This window comes from Cataglyphis hispanica, chromosome 8, assembly GCF_021464435.1.
Source record: "Cataglyphis hispanica isolate Lineage 1 chromosome 8, ULB_Chis1_1.0, whole genome shotgun sequence".
Taxonomy (NCBI): Eukaryota; Metazoa; Arthropoda; class Insecta; order Hymenoptera; family Formicidae; genus Cataglyphis; species Cataglyphis hispanica.
The window spans coordinates 7,128,145-7,153,441 of record NC_065961.1 but is presented as its reverse complement, the minus strand read 5'-3'; the positions used below and the strand labels follow the sequence as shown (position 1 = coordinate 7,153,441).

At 33.8% G+C, this 25,297-nt stretch overlaps 1 protein-coding gene across 6 annotated transcripts in view; it reads right to left on the bottom strand.

Annotated features, from left to right (window-relative positions):
• The window catches only part of LOC126851583 (uncharacterized), a 33,348-nt gene extending 9,344 nt beyond the window's left edge, over window positions 1-24,004 (bottom strand). For 2 of the 6 annotated variants that reach the window (XR_007687709.1, XR_007687706.1), the window contains exons 1-2: window positions 21,697-22,343; window positions 20,960-21,072 (exon numbers count right to left, since the gene is read on the bottom strand). Coding sequence is in view for 1 of the 6 variants with exons in the window: in XM_050595693.1 (XP_050451650.1) it covers window positions 20,960-21,072; window positions 23,909-24,002 (207 nt within the window). In the remaining 5 variants the exon portion in view is untranslated. Of the gene's footprint in view, window positions 1-12,105; window positions 12,137-13,630; window positions 13,790-20,959; window positions 21,073-21,492; window positions 21,628-21,696; window positions 22,344-23,908 lie in introns of those variants that run through there. The other 4 variants (XR_007687708.1, XR_007687707.1, XR_007687710.1 and 1 more) reach the window with 4 other exon arrangements.
• Window positions 24,005-25,297: the final 1,293 nt, after the last annotated feature.

The window sequence follows — 25,297 nt, the reverse complement described above, 5'->3', positions numbered from 1 at the left end:
CATTTTTTACAGTGCAAGTTTACTTTGCACATTGTCTCTCGGTCAATCAATACTAAAAAAAAAAAAAAAAGGCAATGAGAAAGGGAAAACAAAAACAATAATTGGACAGAAAAATTTGGGTAGAGGGACTAAATAAAGGAGAGAAGATTTCAAAAGAGGGCGGGAAAGACGAGAGCCCGAAATGACTCGTCCGTTTCTTCAGGAATTTTTACGACTATCGATTCTAGGACTAGCTCCTTAGCTAGGATAGCTTTCGCATTTAAGCGACTATTAGCGACGATTCTCCGGCGGACTTATTACCGACTCCCTTTCTTCCTCTTACTGATTTTATGTCCCATTGATCCTTGCTCGCGTTTCTCTTTGTTCGCGCAACGAGTGTAAGTGAGACTAAATTATTCTTTGTTATCAACATAAAGTAACAAGGGATCTTAAAAAATTATTTTGTAAAAGAAAAAAAAAAATCACTTGTTAACATTTTTAGAGTCATGTTTTTTTTTATGTATGCCAGCTTTTATTAAAAAACGTAAAATAGACAAATGCCTTTTAATACCTGCACATTTGACCATGTGCCCGCGAAAAGGGTAATTAAAAAATTAATTTCTTACATTTTGCATCTTCCTTTTATTTTATTCTTATATTTTATTACGTCTCGACTCGGTCTCGGACAGCGACTGCGAGGGTGAGAAAAAGAAAGAGTGCCGCCTAGGAAAAGAGCTGCGTTCCCGCGAGGCGGGCGCTCGGGCCTCTGATGTTTCGAGAGTCATCATCCGCCCGGCTGGGCTTTTTGTCTCTCCTGTGGAAATGTAAGCTAAGTAAAGGTTACCAGGCGTCCTCCCTGGTGCGCCACGAGATGACGAATGGAGCGGGACGAAAAAGGGGCATCGCAGCGGAGCCGGAGACCGTTGCCAATCTTCTACTTCAGCTTCTTCGAGAGCAAGAGTGACCGCGACGAACAGCATGAATCATCGATGGTGGTTACGAGCACGCTTCGAGCGTGCGAAGGACGGAATCACCACCGTCGAGGAAAACGCGAAACGTGATGTCCCCCTTTTTTTTTATCCCTCTCTTTCTTGCTCCCTTTCTTCTTCTATCGGCCACCGTTAAACCTACGGCCACTACCAAAAGACATTGTCTCGCTGCGCCGAAGTCAACCGTGAAAGCGTCTCTTTCGTCTCGCTCGCAAACCCGACACGGAAACCTGACTCGTTCCTGCGGCTGATCGCTAAGTGAATACAGATACATGATAGTCAGACATAGCGATAGGTTTGTTCTTTTCAAGTAAACTCAATTTTTGTCCTTTGTTTTTCTTATTATTCCTTTTAAAGTATGGAAATACACTTTATTTTTTATTTTCAAAGCACAAAACATTTTATATAATATTAAAAAAAAAAAAAAAAACAGGATTCTTAGACCTAACAAGTTTAATTTTCTTATAGTTAAATAGTTTCTCACTTTTAAAAATCTTAATCTTTGATACAATTATAATTACTGACATTCAAATTCCACTCCCAGATATTTCATAAAAAGCTATCTAATATTTCCATATTTATAATAAAAACTTAGTCGAACCTTTCAACTATAATATATCTATATATCTGGCGCCAAACTTGCGCGGGAGGCTATTAATTCTCTTGGAGAAAAGAAAGGGATCGAAAGATCACGTAGCGACAGAACAGATTTACGAGCTATAAAGACTCGTTCTACAATCGGTGTTTCACATACAAGCACGTGTTATTCGGAGCGAGTCAACGTCATCGGCGTCGACAAAATTTTTCTAAAAAACTCGCACATAATGCTAATAAAATTTATAAAAATCGCATCAACAGCGTTTTTTTATTAGTCATATGTTAGTTTTATTTTTTAATTTATATCCAACATTAATAATTAATATATTATTTCATAAAAATGTTAGAAAGAGAGAAGATTATAGTATTTTTTGTTCAAACTATTTCTTCTTTTTCAACATTTCATAGAGTGATTATTCGCAAACTGCAAGTGCTCCCAAATTTGTTAAACATTATTAAAATTATTCTTACAGATATGTATGGGGATGTTAAAAAAATATTTTTTTCATATAGAAATTTAGAAAAATATTTTATATTAATAAATTAGTTTTTTATAAGATAAGAAAAAATTGCCTTACTTTGTCTTGCTATTCGCATTGCGACGCATATGGGGTCGGCGTCTCGCTCCTGAGAAAATAATATCTCGAGATATTATGGGTCTCCATAACGATGCGTGATGCCGAATTCGGCACTAAGTTTCTACGAGGCGCCAATATCTTTTTAATGGCTCGAAGACGTGCGGGAATTAAATGACCACTAAGCAAATTTATGAGCAAAAAGGTCCCAATCTGTCATCAGTGTTTGCTATACGTAATTCCAATCGGCAAACACAAATAGCTAAAGAGCGGAAGTCGTCACGTGAGTTTCTCGGAATCGATATAATTTTTGACATCTATATTAAATATCCACTGCTGTTCTCTCATTAGCATGTAAATTTTAAAACTGTGAGGGACCCAGAATACCTGCCTCAATAAAAATTGAATCGGTAAACGGAAGAAAAAATACAATTACGTCACTTGAATAAAATTATTTTATCTTTTTTTATGTGACAATTTTTTGTTCGAGAAACAGCATTGTTTGAGGAAAAGAAACTCACGTGACACAAGAATCTTCTTATTTTTCTAGTAATTTTAGAATATATGACAAAATATATATCTTGTATAATAAATATCGGCATATTTTTTAAAAATATCGCTCAATATATGCTTTATAATTACTGTCAACTATTTGGGAATTTTTTATTCAAGTATATAATATTTATTTTTTCAATCTGATATTTTTTATACATATATTTTTGATCTTTGCAAATACAAATAAATAGACGACACTGTATTACCTCTTTAAATTCAGACTCCTCGCGCGAAATTTGCGCGTCGTGTAAATCGCATGGTCGGTTCGTAGAGGGACAAAAAGCGGTCTCACCCGTGGTGTGCGACCTTAAGCCTTTCAGAACTAAGGAGACGAGTGAAAAGAATCGCCTTCGGAGCGAGCAACCGAGCGAAGCGGGGCAGATAGGAGGTCCATTTGCTGAAATAATGATAACCGTAATGACGAGACCGCCGGAATTATTAGCCGCGTTTCCCGGTATCGAGAGGCGAAGAGAAGACGTTGGTCTCCTCTCGCCGTTGGTGCATCCCGCGCAAACGAGTGTCATCGGCATACACATAGCCGTAAAAACAAAACGCGCGCGGAAAAAGAGCTAATGCCGGGAGATTCCTGAGATAGAGGAGCATTCCCCGTCGACGATGCGGCCGGAACCTTACGAAACTATAGTATATCATCGCATTCTTTCCGCGCGCGAGCAACGAGCGAACGTAAATTTCTGCGCTTTTTTTACGCTCGCACGGAAACGTTTAAAATCCACTTTGGTCATTGTTCGGTCGCACATACTGGGTGGTCCACCCAGCGCATGATTGATTCGCGAGTCGAAGGACTTTCAACTGGACATGTTAAAAGTGACAACGCGCAATGTCGCGTGATTGAAAAAATTGTCTTTTAATTTAATTTAATTTCTTTTTGTAAACAATATCGTCGTCTCTTGCCAAACATGACAAAAATATTTTTATTGATATATCAACGTTGCATATCCGCATTTAATTATGCAAGAGTTGAAGAAAATTATTTTTAAAAAAATATTTAAATTTAAAATAAAATTTTTTTAATTTTGTGAAGATTAGAGATTAACTTTTCTTCAATACACATGTGACTGCTCTCTGAATAAGAATATTAAAAATTTAGCGATACATTCACTATACACATATATACATATACATATAACTGATGCACTATAGGTGGTCGGCTTGATCTAGATTTGTCTACATTTGTCCGCGAGCGCGGCGGAAAGTCTTTGGGACGCGATGGGACTGAATTTTCTTCGATGAAGAGCAGTGGAGTATCTCGCAAGAGCGGAAAAAATAAGACGGAGGGGGGAGATAACGCGTTTTTAATGCGCATCGTCGGGCATTGCAATCTCAAACGCGAAATGCAATAATAGAGGGACCTCCGTGAACGGAATACTCATTCTTGTTAGGACATACTTGGCTCGACTTGGTTCGTATGCGCTTTTGCATGCCGTTTGTAATGAGCGTTTAATTGTGCGTGCGGAGGCCGCGACTTAATGAAGGGAATCAATCTTGCTCGCGCTGCATTCATCTCAATTCCGAGAGCGCCGCGCGTCCGCTACGTTTTGTTCTCGATTTCAATCAGCGGGACGATTCAACCGAGCCGCTCGACATCTAATCGTTCAATGGGCCATTTAAGATCCAATTGAAGGATTTAATGAGGGAAAAATTTCGAAAATCTATCTTATTTATATCGGAGAAAAATCAGGGATCTAGTTAATAAAATAGAAAGTCGATAGAACTAAAAGACTGATTGCAGAAATCTTTTATTATCTTATCAAGTTAAAATATTTTATATCACATTAACAATCGATGTGATATCATATGATCGCTTCCCGCAGAAAATGGAGAACATTTTTTAACGTATCTTAAGCAATTTATTTTTTTCCGTTACAATATATCACCGATGAAGAATTATCGTGTTACTTGGTGCAACATATATGCATATATGTGCAAGGCTATTGGAGAGACAGGCGCATTGTACCTGCGAAATCGATCTGGGTAGCCTTCGCCGACGCGTTTTCGCAACGCACATACGCGTGGGTCTCGTTTCATGTAACGGCGATAATGCGGAGAAGGTGAAAGGGAGGATGAAAGGAGGTGCAGCCGGGCAAGGTAGAAGCGAGGAATTTCTATCTGCTGGCGGGCTACTTTCGGCCTGCTATCACTTTCATTTCCAATTTATTGCATTTCTTTACGTGCTAATTTAACATTATCGCGTTGATTAGACAAGGATTTTATGTGCACACATTGTATGTGTTGCAATATTAATTTTAACAAGATTATTAATGATAAAATTCGTAATTTCCATAAATTATAATCTTATCTGAAAAAAAGACTTTTTACTGCTACAAAAAATTAAAATGTTAAATTATTACTGCTATTAAACCCAAAGTTTTTTTATGTATGATAAAAATATTATAATAAGATATTATCGCCGAAAAAGTGTTAAATAGCTTATGACACTTTTTTCAATACCTTTAAGATTAATGTCATTTTCGCGTAGGTCCACGAGAGAAGATGAAGTACACGAAAATTATTCGACTCGATCAAGAGTAATTGCAAAGTGCATTATAATACTAACCGTGCATTGAAAAAATCCAACCGCGCCTGTCGTCGCGACGATGAACGAGTTTATCAACTGCTTCACAATTAGCCGCTCTTCATGTAGGCATTTCAGCGTAGGCATCGTCGTTCTAACAGGCTCTGCATCGCGAAGGTGAGAGATGATAGATAGAAATGAAAGAGGAAGAGAAAGGGAGAAAGAGTGGAGAGTGAAGGAGAGAGAAAATTCGCGTACGGAGGACGAGGAGGCGGACGTCACCGACGGATATTCCTGTGACATCCGTAAGCTACTTAGGGCTTAGCTGAGCCACGGTCATCCGTAGGTGTGTACGCGGCTTTATTCCGTAACGACGTCCTTGCACCTTCCCACACAGAGGACGTTTTATAGCGCCAACGTGCGCCGTGCTCGTTACGCTTTCGCTTGACGATAATGCACCGTGCCACCGTTATTGGAAATGAAAATCAAAGGGGTAAACCTGCTCGCACTTGGTGGAACGAAACTACCGAAAGGATGATACAGATAAAATATGATAAAAAAATGGATGCATAAATATTTTTAAGAATCAAATGAGTACCTCAAGCGGCGTTGCATTACGTTTTTATTTTAAATAAATATTAAACATGCGTTCGTAACTGCATTTTACATTTTAAAATATTTATTGTAAAATTGTATTAATCTCAATTAATATAAAATTACAAATAAAAATTAATTATAAAATATAATTAAAAATTAATTATAAAATATTAAATAACATTCTGGTTATAAATTTAATAATAAGTACGTGTAATTAATAATTAATGTGAAAAATAAAGACAAAATAATTTCGTAAATTACTTAAATAACTGATTAAAATTGAAAATAAAAATCTGAGACAGGATGAAAACTTGAGACGTATAATTTTTATTTTTTTTTTAGAAAAATATAAAAAAAAATCACTTTTTTATGAAAAATACGTTATATAATTTGTGTGCAATTTAATCATTGACATATCATCGCGGCGTACATATCATCATGGACATGTTCTCTCTGTGAACTTATGTAATCGCGCCGTTGCAAAGCGAGACGCGGAATCAGTTTTTGCGAATTCCGCGGGCATTTCGCGCGATTCTTGCTTATGGCATGTAATTTGGAATTGCGACGGCATAAAAACGGTCATACATTTCTAGACGCACATATTGAAACGTTTGTAAATTACTGAGCGACTACTGCCGCTATCGGCACTATTGACGGCTTTAAAATGTTGTCCTGATGACTTAACTGGAAACTCTAAAACCTGTTCCTCTAATGACTTTTTGCGACCAGAACGGAGCAATCGACGACAAAGACGAGAAAAACGCACACAATCCACGAGGAGTAAAGCACGAAGATGCGTGTTTATTACGTTGCGAAGCCGCTTGAATTATTAAGGAACATCCCGGCATATCAAAGGCTAGATGGACCACCTCGATGAAGAGAGTTGCAAAGAGGATCCGCAGGTTGTTTTCACATCGTAAACAGGCCCATCAAATAGTTGAGATATACATTATTTCACAGAGCAGATTTTTCCATCGAGCAAACTTGTTTTGGCATAAATTCAACTAATTTCGATAACACATTTTATTTTATTATATTCATCGTACTTTGTGTTAATTTAGTTTCCAAAGATACAGGGAAAATTTAATTTTAAGAAACCCATTGTTAATTTTTCTTAAATTAACAAAAAAAAAAGGAGAAGTAAACAAAAAGAGAAAAGGTGCGTAATTTCTGAAATATAAATTAAAATGTAATGGAATCTGATTAAATATAATGTTCTGGCAATATTCGTATTTTCTTGCGCACCAATCTTGTATAAATTACTCTGTGGCGGAAAGATCCAAGGCCAAGTGCTTTTTGTTTCTTTTTAAAATGATCGAACGTCTTTGGTTTCTTCCAAATTGGCTATAATTTTGTTAATTATCGAGGCCGAAGGTCGCATTATGCATGAAATATCTCCTCTTAAGCAGTATCACGCAGTGGTTTCGTTGTAATACACATAATCTTGCTTATAATATAAATTTTTTACGGCAAACTGATGAAAGGTAAAATTTGTATTTTTACAAATTCCATATTATCGCGTCTTAAATAGAATTTATAAATTATTTTACTAGAAAAATACTTAAAATATTTTTATGATTCTCCTTCGTTCGTTGTTTTTAAATTTGTCAGATATTCACCTGACTTTATTCAGCAAATATTTTGACAGAATGCAAAATCAATTCTCATAATTTCTAATAATATATTTCGACGCATTAATTTCACGAAATTCAGAAATTATCTCGGAGACAATTGCGTTGTTAGAGACGTTCAAGGAGCAAGCCGGAAGAAATTTATGACTCGTGGAGATCATCATCGAACGTTTAGCAGAGACTCGGCGAAAGCTCCAGGAAACGGAACATGGACGGCGCAATCTCGTATACGAGTTATCTTCGCGCGATGGAGGAAGGTCGAGGGTCGTTCTCGACGAAAAATGAGCCACTTGACTTTAGCTCATGCATCCGCGGGCAAAGACACGGCAGCGCCGTAGATGACTACTACGCTCATGTCACTGCTAATGTCAAAGTTCGCTGCGTTAGTTATAGAGATCTATCCCTTCTGAGTTCACGCTTCCGTCTCGAAAGAAAAACGATATGTTTCTCGTATCCGCGAAAATCAAGGAATAGAGGCGAATCAAAATTTTTTATTTTTTTCGATCGATCGCGTTTCGATAAGACTGATGATAAAATAAATTCTACTAAAAGTCGTTATAGAATATAAGGTAACTCGGGGGAAAATACTTAATTTTGAAAAACAATATTTTTGTAATTATTAATTATGATCAAAATAAAATAAAACAAATAAAAAATATCTTCATTACATTTGTATTTGGTTATAATTAAAAAAGTCAATTTTTTTTTATTATTTTAATAGTAACAATAACAAAAATTTCTATAAATATAAATGAGATGTCATTACTCCGTAATTTTCAAGTATTTCGATAAAGAGTACCAGTAATCTACTCACAATCAGCTGATTGCATTCAGTGCAGGTGACAGAACGACAAGTAGTATCCTTCGTCAAAATACTTAGAAATTACGGAATAGTGGCATTTTCCCCGGATTACCCTACTGAAAAATTAAAATCATGCTTTTTCTAATTTTCTCTTTAATGCATATTTCATTATCATTTTATCCAAAATGCATTTATTTGTCATCTTTCTGCTAAATAATTGAATAGCTAAAGTCAAAAGTAAAGACAGTCGAATGCGAGTGGAAACGGCAGCGGAAACGGTCGTTTCACTCTTGCGAGAACGGCAGTGGTCCGTAGACACGCGTCGAAGGTCAAAGGTGACGACGACTCCTTACTCCGTACGCCCACCTACCTCTAGATTGCGCGTCACGGAGGAATATCGCCGCATGATTGATAGGTCGTGTGTCTCGCTCGGGGCTGGTGCCGGTGTCCCAACACGGGCGCGTGCAGGTGACGAGAAAAGAGAGAAGGAGGGGGGGGTCCCCCCCTCCCTCCTTTTACAAAGAGAAAGGGGGAAGAGGCCTCTTGGCGCGCCAAGTCATAAGGTTAACCATTGTGGTGTATACGTCGCAGAAACATGAACTACCACGTGAACGTGTGGCTGTCAGGATGAAAGTTTATACGTTTCTTTCTCTCTCTCTCTCTCTCTCTCTCTCTCTCTCTCTTTTCCCTCTCGAGCAAACGCGCGTGTGCGCGAAGATGCGACCAAAGATGATGCATCTCCGATGTGGTTTGCGGTTTCGCGTCGGATTTCGCGATTTCTAAATACATTCTAAATAGTTTTCAAAAGTTTTTTTTATTTATTAATTAATAACCAACAATTAATAATATAATCAATATTAATAATTAATTTATAACTAACATTCACGTACGAAAATCTATATAATGATAATAATAATATAGAGTAGCTCATATAATTGATATATAGTTAAATAATTAAATTATATTTATACAACATAATTTTGTTAAATTATAAATATGTCATACACATAGACAGAATTATTATTATATAATAATTTATAAATTCCGTGATTTTCTGACAGAAAAAGCAATAATAATTAATAAATTTATAATTAAATTACAGACTATAAGATCTACTAGAATGCAACTTTTGATATATATTTTTTCATGGATTATTAAAGTATTAAACATAATAATTAAAAAATAAATACTCTTTAATAGGTCTTTAGAAAAATGATTACATGTGATACTATACAAGAATTCTGACGGCATCCACGAACACGACGCATAATTAAATGCGCGATTACGCGACACGAAGACTATGTTCGCCACGCGATCACATTAATTTCATAATTCAAATGACACCGATCCTCTTCGGACCCCTGCCCTATCTAGACATCGCGGGCAATTCATAGCGCAAGAATCCCCGCGGCGGATTACAATAGCGGCTCCAATTTCCAGCGTAAAGTCGCTTGTATTCATATGGCGTAATTAATAGCAGCGACCGAGACATCTGGAATATCAGGAGAGATACGTTTGCGAACGTTAAGGTAAATTTACACGGTTGATTATTTTTTCAGACAAATTACAGTTGTGATATAAAAATTCAAGAGTATTCTACACCTTTAAAAAATTAATATCTTTAATTTTAAATTTATAATTTAAAGTTAATTGATTAGAATATGTGAAATAGACATAACTCTCGTTGTAAAATATATTAGGATTGCACGGACCTCAAGACAGGAAGATATACATAAAAATATTGATATTGAACATTTTTGTTTATATCGTATTGATTGTTTTTAAGTTTGTTAATATAAATGTTTTTATTTATTAAACAAAATTTCTTAAGTCTCTGTAATATAATGATTTTTACTCATCTATGTTACACACAAATATTATACAATGTTAACTATTAAAAAAAAAAAACCAATAATCTTGATAATCTTAGTCTTTATTAAAAATCTTGCCTTAATTTCTTCTCGAAATTTGAGATCAAGACAATATCGAGATTAATCTTGATATCTCGTGCAACCCTAAAATATATCACGGGTATTTCTTCTTATAATTTGTAAAATAATCAAACTGTAATGAAAGAAAAAATTGTGTGGCATCAATTCACTACTATACTTATTAGTTCCCTCCACAAACTAAACCGCGTGAATGCGCTTTTAGCGCGGCAATGCAAGGCGGAATCGAGCGACTCGCGCTGAAGCGGTACTTAATACGCGCTTTAATCTTACTTATATACTAGGATTCGATGGAATTAATGGCCACGCCTCGTGCGAGCGCGATCTCTCCGATTTCCGGGGCCGCGGTCCCGGAACAAGGAGAGATCGTCTCTACGCGTGTGCGCACTCTTGCGATGCAACTCGCGGGATGTATCCGAGGCCTGGAATGCAGCGCGGCGATCTGACGCGGCCAAGATACTCGCAACGAGCTTCCCCGAGAGAGGGGAAGTCGGGGCTTCGATAGAGAGTCTCGGGAGGCCAGTTTCGCCGGTGGAAGAAGGTCAGGAAAGTTAAGAGCGAAGTTAATTACCGACCGGCTCGTCGAAACTACCGGCGTTCTCGCCGTGGTCGTCTACCAGGAGGATCGCCGTCCGACTTTATGCATCCTCCCCAGAGATCTCCCCACTAAAGATACCCTAAACTCTTTCTATCTAATCGAAACTCGTAAAAAAGTCATTAAGAATATTCTCATCTCAAGCAGATCATTCGAAGAATTTTGATTAAAAGTATGTCAATAGGACGTAAAATTTTAAAAATTCTAGAATAATTTATATATTTTGTTTTTTTAAGAGCTACTATTTGAGTAATTAAAAATAAAATTTTAACGTTTCGATCTTTCCTTTTAGACTAAATTAATCAGAGAGAATATTTTATTAATAATTTAATTATATATTAAAAAGCTAATAATTAATAATATATGTATATAGTTTCGAAGAAAAAGCCAGAAAAAAATGCATTTTGAGAAAGATGCGAGTTTTCCCGCGTTGAGTATATTTTTCGGCGCGAAATAATGATTAAATAATCAAGCGGCTGCGATGTAATCGCTGGGCGCATGATTTCACGGATGAATTTATAACGTATTGGCCATTTAAATTGGAAAGGAGTTTCGACCAGTGCTAGAGAAGCGTTATACAATCAGTCTGGCTTAATGATGCAAGAGGAACCGTGATATTTCGTGGCACAATAACGTAACAACTCGTTGATTCGCGAGATTGAGGGAGAAATTCAAATCAGATGTAATTTTTTTTAACACTCGATATTTTGCGTGTATCTTGAGTATCGAATCTTTTAATTAATTTGCGATAAGTTATATTACACACACATTATTAATGTCAATAATTCCTTGTTTTTCTCTTTCTTTCTCTCTCTATTTCTCTTTCTCTTAGAAATAATTCTTCTAAATGCATAGCCTACATAATAGATAATTATCTATTTAAAATATTCGGTTATTTTAATATTTATTGCTGAATTATGTAACGTTCGTATTACCAATCATGCTAAAGTCGGTTTATGATCGATTCTTTATTAGATCTTTAAGTCTTAATAATGTTATAAAATTGGCTATAAATCAAAGGTCACATTTTTCTTATAATTTTTATTTAGCTACACATCAAATGTTTGCAAAATATTTTTGCAATATTAAAGGACAACATTTGATAATTTAAACTGATTTGTATAACTGATAGTACAATTGTTATCTCTTGTCGCGAACGTTAAATAAAAGACGAAAGAATGATAAGAATCTCGATCTGCTATATAAGAACGAAGAGCATTACATAATCCTTCGTAATGCAGAGGATTCGAAGTCATCCAAGTATCCGTCTGCATCCATAAAGGTCCAGCTTTCTCCTTCTCAGCACAAATTTAACAACCGCATTAACGAGATATCTTTGAGACAAAAATCAGATAAATTCTGTCACTAATTATACGGAATATATCTATTGTGTAAAGTTAAAAATATGTACACATTGTGTTATTTTTATATATTTTTCTCAATTGTTATTTTAATAATTTATCATTTGAGTTTAATTAACATAACAGCATATATTAAATTAATACATAAATATATTAAATATTAAAAACGGTATATTTTAATCGGTATATATTTTTATCAAGAAAAACACAAATTTTCCAACAGTGTATAAATTTCTTTAAAAATTATATTAAATCTGGATTAATTAATATATCTCGTATCAATATTGCGAACAATTCACAGAAATAATAAACAAGTGTTTATACGACCAAACTGGCAATTTATTGTTTGATTATTCTATCTGAGAACGACTGTCGATCTCAGTATTCCAAACATAGTGGTTGACACAATGTCAGTTTGACATTTCGATTTTTCTCTTTCTACTTTTTAATTATAACTTTCACTTGATAAGGACCAAAACCATATGGTCGAAACGTCGTGATAGAATAATCAAACAATAAATTGCCAGTTTGGTCGTATAAACACTTGTTTATTAATTTATTTACTGGCGACATTTTTAAAATTAAACATAATAATTCACAGAGAGTTTGCCGTGCGATTCTGATTCATCCATCTAGGAAGTATATAACTTCGTTCCCATAGATTGCGTTAATGAAATACCGCAGATTCATTGAACAATACAAAGATCATATTTCTCGCTGCACCGTCATAGTAATTGCTATTTCAACGTGCAATTTTCAGAGGTCACCTTTGCAATTAGCGGCATACGACGATGCGCGTCATTAATTTTGCGAATGCTCTCAAGGATGACCTTAATAATGGTGAAAAGGTAGCAGCGGTTATACAGTTTAATCACGAGAAATACTGAATAAAGGTTTCTGCTGTCCATAGAAAGATAAAGTATTTAAAATATTTGAAAGTAATATTCGTTAGTGCGAATTATCGTCGAATGCAATATCTTAATTAAAGTTGGATTTTGACATTAACTTTAACTATTATTAATAATTTGTATCAACCATAATTTGCATTTTTACAATAATTTGAAAAGAATTTTCACATCCGATGCATTTTTCTCTTTCTGAATTACTCGTAGATAATAAATGTGCAATTAAAAATTGAAATAGAATGTTATTATGTATTATTTAAAAAATTTATTTACATGTATGTGTGTAATTTATTTCATTTCGAGACAAATTTTCTGATGAGCATAATTTTATTTATTATGATTTGATTGTTAATAAAAAATAAGAAATCTCTCTGAATTCTAAAGAGACAGAATGATCCGTTGACAAATAAAATTACAGCCGGATTTTATATGCGGAATTGGCGTCCTTACAGCCACATTGGTGGTCTCAAAGTTTGCTCACAATTAATACTACAGGAAATGTAGCCGTGGAGCGCGTGTAAGGGCCTCGGAGATAATATATGTTTCAGATAACAAGCTGTACTCTATATGTGTGCGCGACTTAACTCTATTTACATATAAAGGCATTAATTGCGATATTATAGTTTAACGTAACACGTTGTTCACCCTCGTCTCTTCCTCTTTCTTCTTTACTTCCTCTTCGCTTTTTCGATCTTTTTCCTCTCTAGTTTACGCTTGCGGCCTTGAAAAGATATCAAGAGTACTCTAATCTCTGTTTTGTTCAGGGGAGGATTCCTAGCAATATTATAAAGATCAAAACTTATTCCGCTCGCGAAAAAGTATAATCTATTACGTAAAATGTCACGAAAAAGGAATCTCTTTACCATCCCTTTCTTAATCCTTTGTGAATACATGTAACTCATTAATGTAAAAAAAAAAAAATAAAAAAATTTAAAATTTTGATGCCGCCGAAAAATTTACAACAAAGAAGAAATTTAAAATGGGCATTATTTTAAAAAAATCTTTGAAAAAAAAGTTTTTGAAAAATTCTATAATTGAGAAATATATATACTATTATTTAATAGAATAATTAATACTATTATTTAATAAAATAATAAATATTATCAAAATATCAATCGCTATAAAGTTCTCTTTGATAAATTTACCATATAATTTTTTATAAGTAATGCAAAATTTTACTAAACTAGTCCACTCAACTATCAACTGTGCGTGGAATTTAATTTTTGAGCACTTCTTCCCTCTCTTCCTTCAACCGCTTTCGAGACAAAATGCAAGTAAAACTTCCGACATCTATAAAAAGATACCATCCGTCGGACATTACAATAGCACGTCGATCCACTTTTTAAATCCGTTACAGCCACGAAGCGTCACGTGAGGTATAATATTATTGACACGGTATAACATTTTTGTAACAAAACCGTTCACGTAGAAATAAACTGCAATAAACCGTTCGATCCGCGGATTACCGGAATCCATTACCGAACACTTCTTTTCCGAGTCGATATTTCTTTTTCGATACCCATTATCATCTCGTTCATCGAATACCGAATGACACGTGAACGTTATTGAATAATTGTTGTTGGCAAAAATGATCGCACATCTGTCTCTGGTATAAACGAAAAAAACTTACTTAATCCCAGCAAGAATTCAACTACCCGAATCTTTTATCATCCCGTATCATTTGCTTTATAAAATCTTTACATAATTTTTTTTTTTTTTTGAAAAAAGAAATATTTTATAAATCATGATATTAATTGTTTTAATAATATATTATCTTTACATTTTTAATTTTATATATGTTTCTCATGTAATATATATAAATATTTCTTTTATGTATAAAACGCATTATTTTTCTTTCAAATTTTTCTTTACTTTTTTTTTGCGCTTCGAAAAAATAATGGTAAAATTCTTAAAATTCTTCGACCGTGTGAAAAAAAAGGTACCTCGGTGAATAAAATCTTATTCTCCAATCGGAGAGATCCTCCTCGTTGTCAATTTCGCCGAGATCGCGGCGTCGTTGATTATGCCAACGTCTCGTAAAACGCGTTAAATACGCGGATCGCGATTATTCGAGTGGCGCGAATCGAGAAACGGGGAAAAGAAGGTGCGCGTGATGTCAACGACCTTGCCGGCGCGCGAGATGATGTTCGACGGTTGTTACGTCGACGAGGAGTACCGAACGTTGTATGTACGAACTGCGAGAGCTTGACCGCTGGTCGATCTCTGGCGAGGTCATTGGACCAAGGCCGGTCCTACCTGCCTGTCCTTATACATGTTGCGATGCTTACACGAGAAATCCTATCCAGCGATTGCGAGACGCCCGCAAATACTGTCAACATCGACTCGATATTTAAAGATTATTTTTTCATGTGTTTTGATGAGGAGAAAGAGAATCAGATTGTTGTTTTGTGCAACAAGATCGAATATTGATCCTTGTTTATAGGAAATATATTCGAGCAGCAGATTTTGCAGAGGTGCCGAAATCATAAGCGACCGCTCATAGTCACTGATCATTTTAGATACTGACATTAATTCGACTACATCGTGACTATTTCGTTTTGCGAATATGTGGGACTATAGCATTGAGGAAATCTAATTGGTCACGGACATAAGATCGCAAATTATTGATGACTTGCAATGTGTTTTTTTGTCAAGATTTAATTGTTAATTGAAAAGTAATGCTTCCAAGATGGATTTCTATTCAAAATTACCTGATGATCGATTTTCGCAAAAAATATCGGTAATTACCTCAATAATATGCTAGTTTATTTCTGTAGTAAATTAAATCCGGCCTTTCCGATCGAAATTGATTGCCAGAAAAATAAGATTAATACAAATCTTTCTAGCAATTATCGTTTAAATAAATCTCTCTTAATAAATGAGAGAACATCCCAAACCTCTCGCGTGCCATTCTTCCTTACTCACGTTTCCTATAAAATATTATTCGGGGTAAAGACGTCCCGCGACGCAATGGAAATTTTCACGAAAAAAAATGTACAAAAAATTAAAGCAATAAAAAATATTTATATCACACATAAAACTTGACGTCGTCGGGAATATTTTCTTTTCGCGAATCTGTCGTAATAACGTTAACGAGCGTATCGAGCTTATCGTTCCGCAAGGTGGGAATAAAGTTCCTGTACGAAAACGATCGCAGACGTGCCCCGCAAAATTTATTGCCGTGCTTTCACCGCGATGAGTTATTGGCTTTTACAAAATGATCTTTAGACGAGGTCCCCGTCGAACCAGTCAACGGCCTGCGCCCGCTCGTGCGCGCTTTACGACGTGCCGGGTTTCCAGTCGGTCATACCTGTTCCGGATACGTCCAGAGGCGTAACAAGGGCGGCAGGAGAAAATTTGGAAGTAATTGCAATATCGGCATCCGCCAATATCGTTGGCAGATCCTCTATTGATAATGGTTAATTTATCATAGTTAATGTCTCTAATCATTAATAAGAAATATGTGCGCTAAAAATAATTTTTTTTTTCAATCAAATAAATACATTTTGTTAATTTTGATTTTTTTTTTTACTTAAGTAAATATATACTTTGTTTTCAAAAATATTTTGTTATATTAAATAAATTATTAGTTGCATGTAATGAAAATTTTAATTTTTAAAATACATTTAAAACTTTAATGTAAAGAATATTTATATATTTGAGATTTAAAGTTATAAAAAATTATTTATTAGAATAAAGAAAATCTCTGTATTTTTTAAATAAGCAGCTAAAAATTACAAAATGTTTAAAAAAAAAAAATTTTATTTATTATAATATTATAAAATAAGAAAACAAATTTTTATTTTTATTTGCAAACAAGAGCATACTTTTCTTTTATTTTATATATTTTATTAATTCAAATATATTTACTGCTTGATTGGATTAATTAATTTCTTTGCAAGTATTTAAATAAATATTTTTTTTAAATAAAAAAAATTTTTTTTTTTTATTTAATACATCTTTTTCCATTTTATCAATTTTACAGAGAAGGAAAAGAAAGAGACTGGTGGTAATGAAATACCGATCACTTCGAGTACACGTTTTGTTACGCCACTGGCCCCAGAATATCATCGCAAGTTTATGCAATCGAAAGATACGAGCGTGAATGCAATGTTCGTCAAGTTCGATGGAAGACGCGGCGCAACGTCTTCTGCATCTGCATCGAATGCTAGTACCAAATGCCTAGCATTATACAAACGTGGATTCGAGAATGTCAAAGAATAGAGAGAAAGAGATAGGGGAAGGCTCCCGTTGTTGTAACCACATCGAGGTGCAATGCCACCATTACTCTTGCCCGATGCACTTCCTGCTTCACTCGGCTCGTCGAATAGTTTGATGTCGATGCGTTCATTCATTCGTCATTGCAATTAACGTGCATTAATGCACGATGACATTTTGTTTGCGCAGTGCATTGATAACTCGTACATTTTGTAAACGGATGCTATTTATATTATATTTATCTCTCAATTAATAATAATGATAGATTTAGTCGCACAAGATAACAATTCTGTAAAAATCTGTAATTTTAATTTAGAAAACGTATCTATAATAAATTTATTTCTCCTAATTTTTACATTTATTTTCTTAGATATTTTAATAAATTTAAGCTTTAATTTTAGCGAACTTTAATAGAATCTTAATTTGAGATTTATTTACGAAGCATTTTATAAAATTTTAATGACTGGTTTTATCAAGTTTTGTCAAATCTTATTTCAGAAATGTTAAATTGAAATAATACTAATATCAATTTTAAATTCATGCAATAAAAAAAAAGAATTTATATATATGTATATAAATTTATGATTGATTAAATTAAAAAAAAAAAAAAAAAACTTAAAATTTATTATAAAGGAATTAGAAAAAAATATAATTTTAATTGGATCCTAAAATTATAACTTCTCTTTCTCTCTTCCTCTCTATCTCACTTTCTCTCTTACTTTGTCACTGCATATCTGAGCTTTCGTGCCAGTAATGAATTTGACTCGCGTGATAATGCGATCGTACTCTCGTTGCACATAATTAGCCGGCGTAACTACGGAGATTGTGTAATTGCTCGGCGAAGGTTTACTCTCGGAGGATTCCAACGACTCGTATACAATTTACGAAGTTAGACGCGCAGATTGCGCCAATCTCCCCTAATGGCGAAAACAACAATAATTGTCGAGAGCATCGCTCGATTGCCAAGTCTGTCAAGTATCCAATCTTTTCTTTCTCTACCGTTGGGCTTTTTACTCTCGCTAACCATTCGTCACTTTCCGACCCTCCACGAACGCGCAATATTTTCTACCCTTTCTTATAATCGCAGGAGATTTACGCAAGCCGCAAGACTTATCTGGCTACTTATGCTGAGCAGTTCTCTTGTTTTCTTTCCTTGTTTCTTCCTCTTCCAAGTCAAACAATACAATGTATTATTATTATTACTGTTTTTATGAATTATTTCTTTCTCGTAATAAATCATTTCAATATCATTTTATACGCAAACATTGCGTATTAACTCAAAAATCGATCACTTATAAACCAAATACTAATAATTTCGATATTTTAAGGAAAACTCGGCTATAAATCAATAAAAAAAAGGACGATTTTCTATCATAATTTTGATGCATCCAGTAGAGCCGATAGAGTCCTATTATTCGAAAGCGGAACGTTGATGAGTCCGGAGATGGAAAAAGTAAATAACTTTATTAACGGTCGTCGCGTATAAACTCTGAGACTCGTTACCGAGTATAACCTTGTCGATTACTTTCAATTCCGTCTCCTTCGGCAAAATCGATTAGCGTTAATGACAAAAATGAGAAAGTCATTTATTTAATGGTATCGTGCCCTCACCCAGTTATCCCCTTCCCCTCCCCCACCTCTCTCTGAGAGAGAGAGAGAGAGAGAGCTCCGACTCCTGTTACGGGGCCCGCTCTTACTACGCGTCTCGTGGAACCCCTGTCCCTTCCTTCGATCGCTCATACCGGCACGATGTTGATGATCGAAAGCGTGGGGCCCCCGATCCCTCGCGGGACTTGTATCCGTGCAACTTCCTACACGCGAGCGCGAGCGCGGCGTGTTGTAAATAATCGACATCCGCTCGCAATAAACTCGTTGTAATCGCGACTGAATGGCCGTATGCCGACCGGCTCCCTATAGGATTCCACAGCTCCAATCGTGGACGCAGTCTGCGTGGCAGCTAATCGATTCCGCAATGCAATTTGAGTATCGAGACGAGCGCTATTCAAAGTATCCCCGAGATGTTATCGACAGATGTTGCACTTATTCAAAGGGGAAATTAAGTCCATTTTCTTCAAAATTTCTCGCTCACGGAATTATTGATAAGAATCAATGCGCAAAGTATACGTTTTATTTTAAGTTGTATGTCCAGAGAAAAAAATTTATGCGCGAATATACAGATATATTACACGTAAATATAGTGTATTATCTATAATGAAACAATTCTGTCAAGTAAATTCCACGCGACCGTAGTTTTAAGTATAGCTTCTTTGTTAAACAATGAAATGTTCAATATAGTTGTCATCCTTTTTTGATAAATCAAAATTCATCTTTTTATAAAAACGCAAAACTTATAAAACCCAAATTAATTTTTTGGCTTTAGAATGTTGCCTATAAATGCTGCGTTCGAAAATGATTATACGATAAATGAGAAAAGAGCGACAATTTTTCAAAGCAGAATCAATTGACAGCTCAAAATACATAAATTATGTGAGTTAAAAATATCTATGAAATTGCTTCGGTATCAAACATCACTTATAATATTTCTTCAGTGTACTCTAGTAATTATTCTGATATAATATCATTAAATCTGACAAGATCATTATCTCGCTAATATTTCTTTTGCCAGTATTATGTATGTAATGTATCAATTATCGGCGTAATATTGATAAAAAATTATCTTCTGTAAAAATATAGAGTAAACAATCTAAAAAATCTAAAATACAAGCTTAAAATATCGATTGATGGATCGACCAAGCGACATCAAGGCGCATCCTAACGATTTACTCACTATTTTTCCGCTATCATCTCAGATCTGCGAAAAATGTTTCGAGGAAATCGCGTCATTTCCGGCGGCGACTGTTCGCCTTCTGGCAAACGGCCGCGTTCGTGAGATTTGAGATAACGTCGACGCCCCTTGAGCCGGACGCCGGGCGTGTCTTTAAAATCGTAGTTTACACTTCGGTCGATCTGCAATTATCGGACGCATATCGTATGTATCGGAAGAACTCGTCAATCTCTCCTCTCTCTTATCTTCCCATATCTTACTAATTGAACCACTTTACCTGCCGACCGCGTGAGAGAAACTCTTAGTATACTCTTCACTCATACTCTTGAAATAATAAATCGCAAATACGGGAGCTTGTAATAAGGGATGCACATCCCGTAACTTGTGCTTTATATACAAAATTGTTTAAAATTATTTAAAATTATAATATATATATATATATATATATATATATATATATATATATATAAAATAATATTGAAAATAAAATTAATATTTTAGAAAAGTATTGCGTACAAACAAAAGCTTTTTTGTCTTCAAATAAATTTATGATAGAGAAAATTATATAATTTGTTAATAAAAATTTTATTTAAATAAAATAAATAGATTAATAAAAAGATTTTTAGATATTATAAGCAAAAATAATAGATTTTAAAAAATAGATTTAATTTTATAAGATAATTTTATGAGAAATATAATAAATTAATATATAACTCTCTTTTATGTATAGGAAATCTAAGCAATTATGAATTTTATATTTTTTATATCATTATTATTATGTCATTTTATTAATTAGTGCAGCTATTTCGTGAAATATTTCAATGTATATCTATATAAGATTCTTTATACAAAAGTAACAATATATTAAGTAAATAATCAATTACTTACCCTAAGGTTGCTCTGCCCGTTGCCTTCATCTTTTGTTGTTGTTTCATGGCACTCATTCGCGATCAAAATTACAATTGTTTTACATTCCCAATGGTGCACTTTATATTGTGATACTGAAATAAAACAATAATTATGTTAGCACAAAGCTATCATACGCTTGAAATTTACACGCCACTCGTCGCGATATATATATATATATATATATATATATATATATATATATATATATTGTCAACCGAATAATTGAATAATACAATGAATAATGCTTTCTTTTTAAGGGACGGCTATTGTCTTGTGTATAATAAGCAAAAATAAATATACGATTTAAATATTCACGATATCTACGCCGTTGTTTTCCTAATTCGATAAGTTTCGAATAAATTACGGCAGTTTTATCCTGATACTGCAAATTGTGTTAATTGTTAATGAATAAATCATTCAAAAGTATACAAAAATTTGTAATCATACATTGTATTACTATACTATACGCACTAACATATAAAAAATAAGAAATTAATATATTTTATATTTACAATGAATAAATTACGCGAGATGCCTGCCTCGTTAAGTACACGTCATCACGCTTACAAATCTTTAATCGTTAATATCGCAGGGAATAATAAGAGATAATCGCGTTAAAGGCGGAAATATCGTAAGGAATAATCGCGCTTCACGAAAAATAATACGATGACACATTGTGGTGATATGGGGATCATTACATACGTCTCTATACATACTTTGTCGTTCCAGTCTCGTCTCTCGCCGCGCCAACAATAACAAAGTCACTACAGTAAACACAGCGCCGAATTTTGTGACGTATGTCCTTCACCGCGCCGTTGTTTATGCGCAACGTTCGCGCGGTTGTGTACGTCGTGACATTAGCGCCGTGACATTCGCATCGTGAGAGTTGAGCGGTAAGCGTTGACGCGAAGTGCTCCGTGCGTGCTCGAGAAATTACATCATTACTCTCTATATTAGTAACAATTAACGAAACGTGTATCGACAGTAGTTGCTTATCGAGGCAGGTATTTCGTGCCGTTTATCTATTTGAAATAAATAATACGTAATATAAGTTTTTCACGGATCGTGTATTCGCGAACTTTCCTCTTTAACCTATAACGCATAGTCGTTGCGGCAAGTGGCGTATGAACTTCACTCTCGTATGCATCTGTGTATGTGTGTATGAATCGTTGTGAAACCATATTTTTTCGCGTGTCTTATCGTCGTATATATAATAAGGAGCGTGCGATAAACGTCGGGAGTGCCGTGTAAGACACCGGTGATCGTAATTAATCGTGTATTCGCGAGTGAGTGCCGGCAACAAAGGGTAAACGAGAGGAGGAGGAGGAGGAAGAGGCATCGGGTGACGGCGGAGCAACCGTGAAGTGAGTAATTTATAACGTATTTATAGCGTTTTCGAGTGAAAGGTTTAATCGACTCTGAGAGCGATTAATATATAAATAATATAAAGTACATCCCGTTTGACGCTATTTTGACTTTAAAACACAAGATTCTTTATCCTGATTAATCAATCAAACATTATTCGAAGTATTTCATTAATTAATCTGATAATTCAAATATTTTTAATCCAAGATGGAGCCTATGACGTCATTAATTGCTCTCAGAGCGATCGAATTTACTTGACTCAAAAATTTTATTATTATTTGTTACTTGTAAAATTAATTGTTTTATATCCGTTCCTCAGATTTACTTTAAAATTACTCTGATATATCTGAAAAAAATTATTTGCAATAATAATTTTTAAAATAAATTTACAAAATAATTATAATATAATGTAAAATATTTTAACATTATATTTAAAATTTATAACTATTTAATTACTTATATGTAGAATTTGGTTTTTTATTTTATTAGATTTCGTTAAAAATATATTTAGGTTTTTAGAAACAAATTTTCTTTCAAAAATTATATAATTTTTTTTTAATATTTGTTTAAAATAAATCAAAGATATTTAATTATGCGCAATAATTTTTTAATAGTAACTATGTAATTAGATACATGTATATTATTTTAATTAAGTATACATGTATATTATTTTAATTACATAGTTACTATTAAAAAATTATTGCGCATAATTAAATATCTTTGATTTATTTTAAACAAATATTTAAAAAATTATATAATTTTGAAAGAAAATTTGTTTATAAAACCTAAATATATTTTGACAAAATCTAATAAAATAAAAAACCAAATTCTTACATATAAGTAATTAAATAGTATATATATATATATATATTTATATTTATATTTCTTATAAATAAACAATATATACTACAACTCCGATGTTGCGCATTGTGTACCTGTGAGTACAAAATTATTTCTTATCTTATAGAATCTCAAAATAACAGATTTATTAAAATCAGATATATATTTTGCTGCATATCTTTTCGTAAAAAGGCTTGGTCTTTTGCAAATATTTGCGCGTAGACCGTTTCGTAAAAAAAAAATTTATAAAAAATTTCGAATTTTTATTTAAAAAAGCTAAATTTATAAAATTATAAAAGTATGCGACATACGTAAATGTGTATAAATTTTAATTTATTTGCACTTCAAAAACGTTCAAAATTTTATTTTTTAAAAAGATGTTTGCTGTAATATAAATAATTTTTATAGAGTTGAACACTTCAAAGGAATGAGTAATATTTAGATAATTTAATTATTAGCAACGTTAATTTAATCTTTATTATTTTCAATATATTAATCAAATTTTCAATATATTAAATTATATTAATCTTTATTATTTTATAATAAATAGGAGAAAATAGTACGTAAAAATATAAAGACATTGAAAAAAATTAGAGAAGTCCAATCCATTCCTTCTGAAATAAATGATTAAGTACCATGAATGTTCAGCCCACGATTTCTAATATTTTAGTGGCCCAGAGCGATATAATTATACTCAGGTACGATTATACCTGCCAAACCTACATTTTCCTCGTTTAAATGAAATATTACAAATTGTGGGTTGGGCAGCGCTTGGTGACTCAACTATACGCATTAGGCTCAGCTCTGACCTCGTCATGATGTTTGTTCGATAGTCAGAAATGTCGACTGCGTAATTTGCTCTCGGATAGAGTCTCGAACGGAGAAATGATGTGAAGAGAAACTTCATTACTCTTGTCAACTGGCGAATGACCAATTATCGCGCGCCGAGCTTTCCCGCCTAGCGTTCGCGAATACATACACATCCTGCGATCGGCTAAGCATTCGCGGCGTAATAAAGTGACGCTTTCGATTCTCGTATCCCGTGGCACGTGGGTGTGGGTGCGGTGTACATCGTGCATTAGGCGCGAAACGCCGTTGTATATATCATAATGCTCGCGCGATCAACGGCTTGGTCGGCTGATCGTAAGTTGCAATCGTGTGCGTTAAGGCGAATTTGTACTGTTCATTTTTGATCGTCATATTTCATAATAAATATTTCAAATGGCAGCAACGCGAATCATACGAAAAACATCGTTTCCGTAAATTTTGCTCATTTCTGTCATTCATTTTTGAAGGCTTGATTAAATCCGGGACGTTCATTAAAACTTAGTGTTTGTAAATTTATTTATATATATATATATATATATATATATATATATATATATTTTTTTTAATTACACAATCAGATAACTCAAAAACGCATATAATTATTTTTATGTGAATATTTCTTACATGTTTATTTTATTCTTTCCTTTCTTTTAAATGATTTATCAGGTGATCTTGGAAGAAATGTGAATAACGCATAAATAGATTTTTATAAATATTTTAGTATCATCAAATTGACATAATAGTGTTACAGCTAATATTTGAAATGAATTTTAAAGATTGTGGACTTGGTACACTTTGCTTTGAAAAAAAGTAAGAAGACACATTCTTTGCTTCGCTCAGATGTGACGTGATTGTATCAACTTGCTAATGTCAAGTCGTGTACAAAAATGGAAAAAATTTACATAATTCCGTTTTGAAAGTGTTTCATTTATGAAAGGCGAGAACACAGTCATACATGCAAACAATATCTGCACACACACACACACACACACACACAAAAAGGTGTGATATGATTATAAAAATTTATATACAAAACCATTTTTACACGCTTAACTTTTCCATCATCGCCCAGAATAAATCTATTTATCTGTGAAACTTGTAAAATATATTGTTTTTACAAAACTTATTTACAATAAATAGAAAAAGTAGAACTACATTTTTTATCTGCTCAATCGTGTCTGAAAGATAAACTTGCCATCTTATCAGGAGCAAACCGTATAAATACGCCTTAAGGCGCTTGCTGTCGTGTATGCTATGTGTGGTACGGCCTCTGGCTACTCGTAC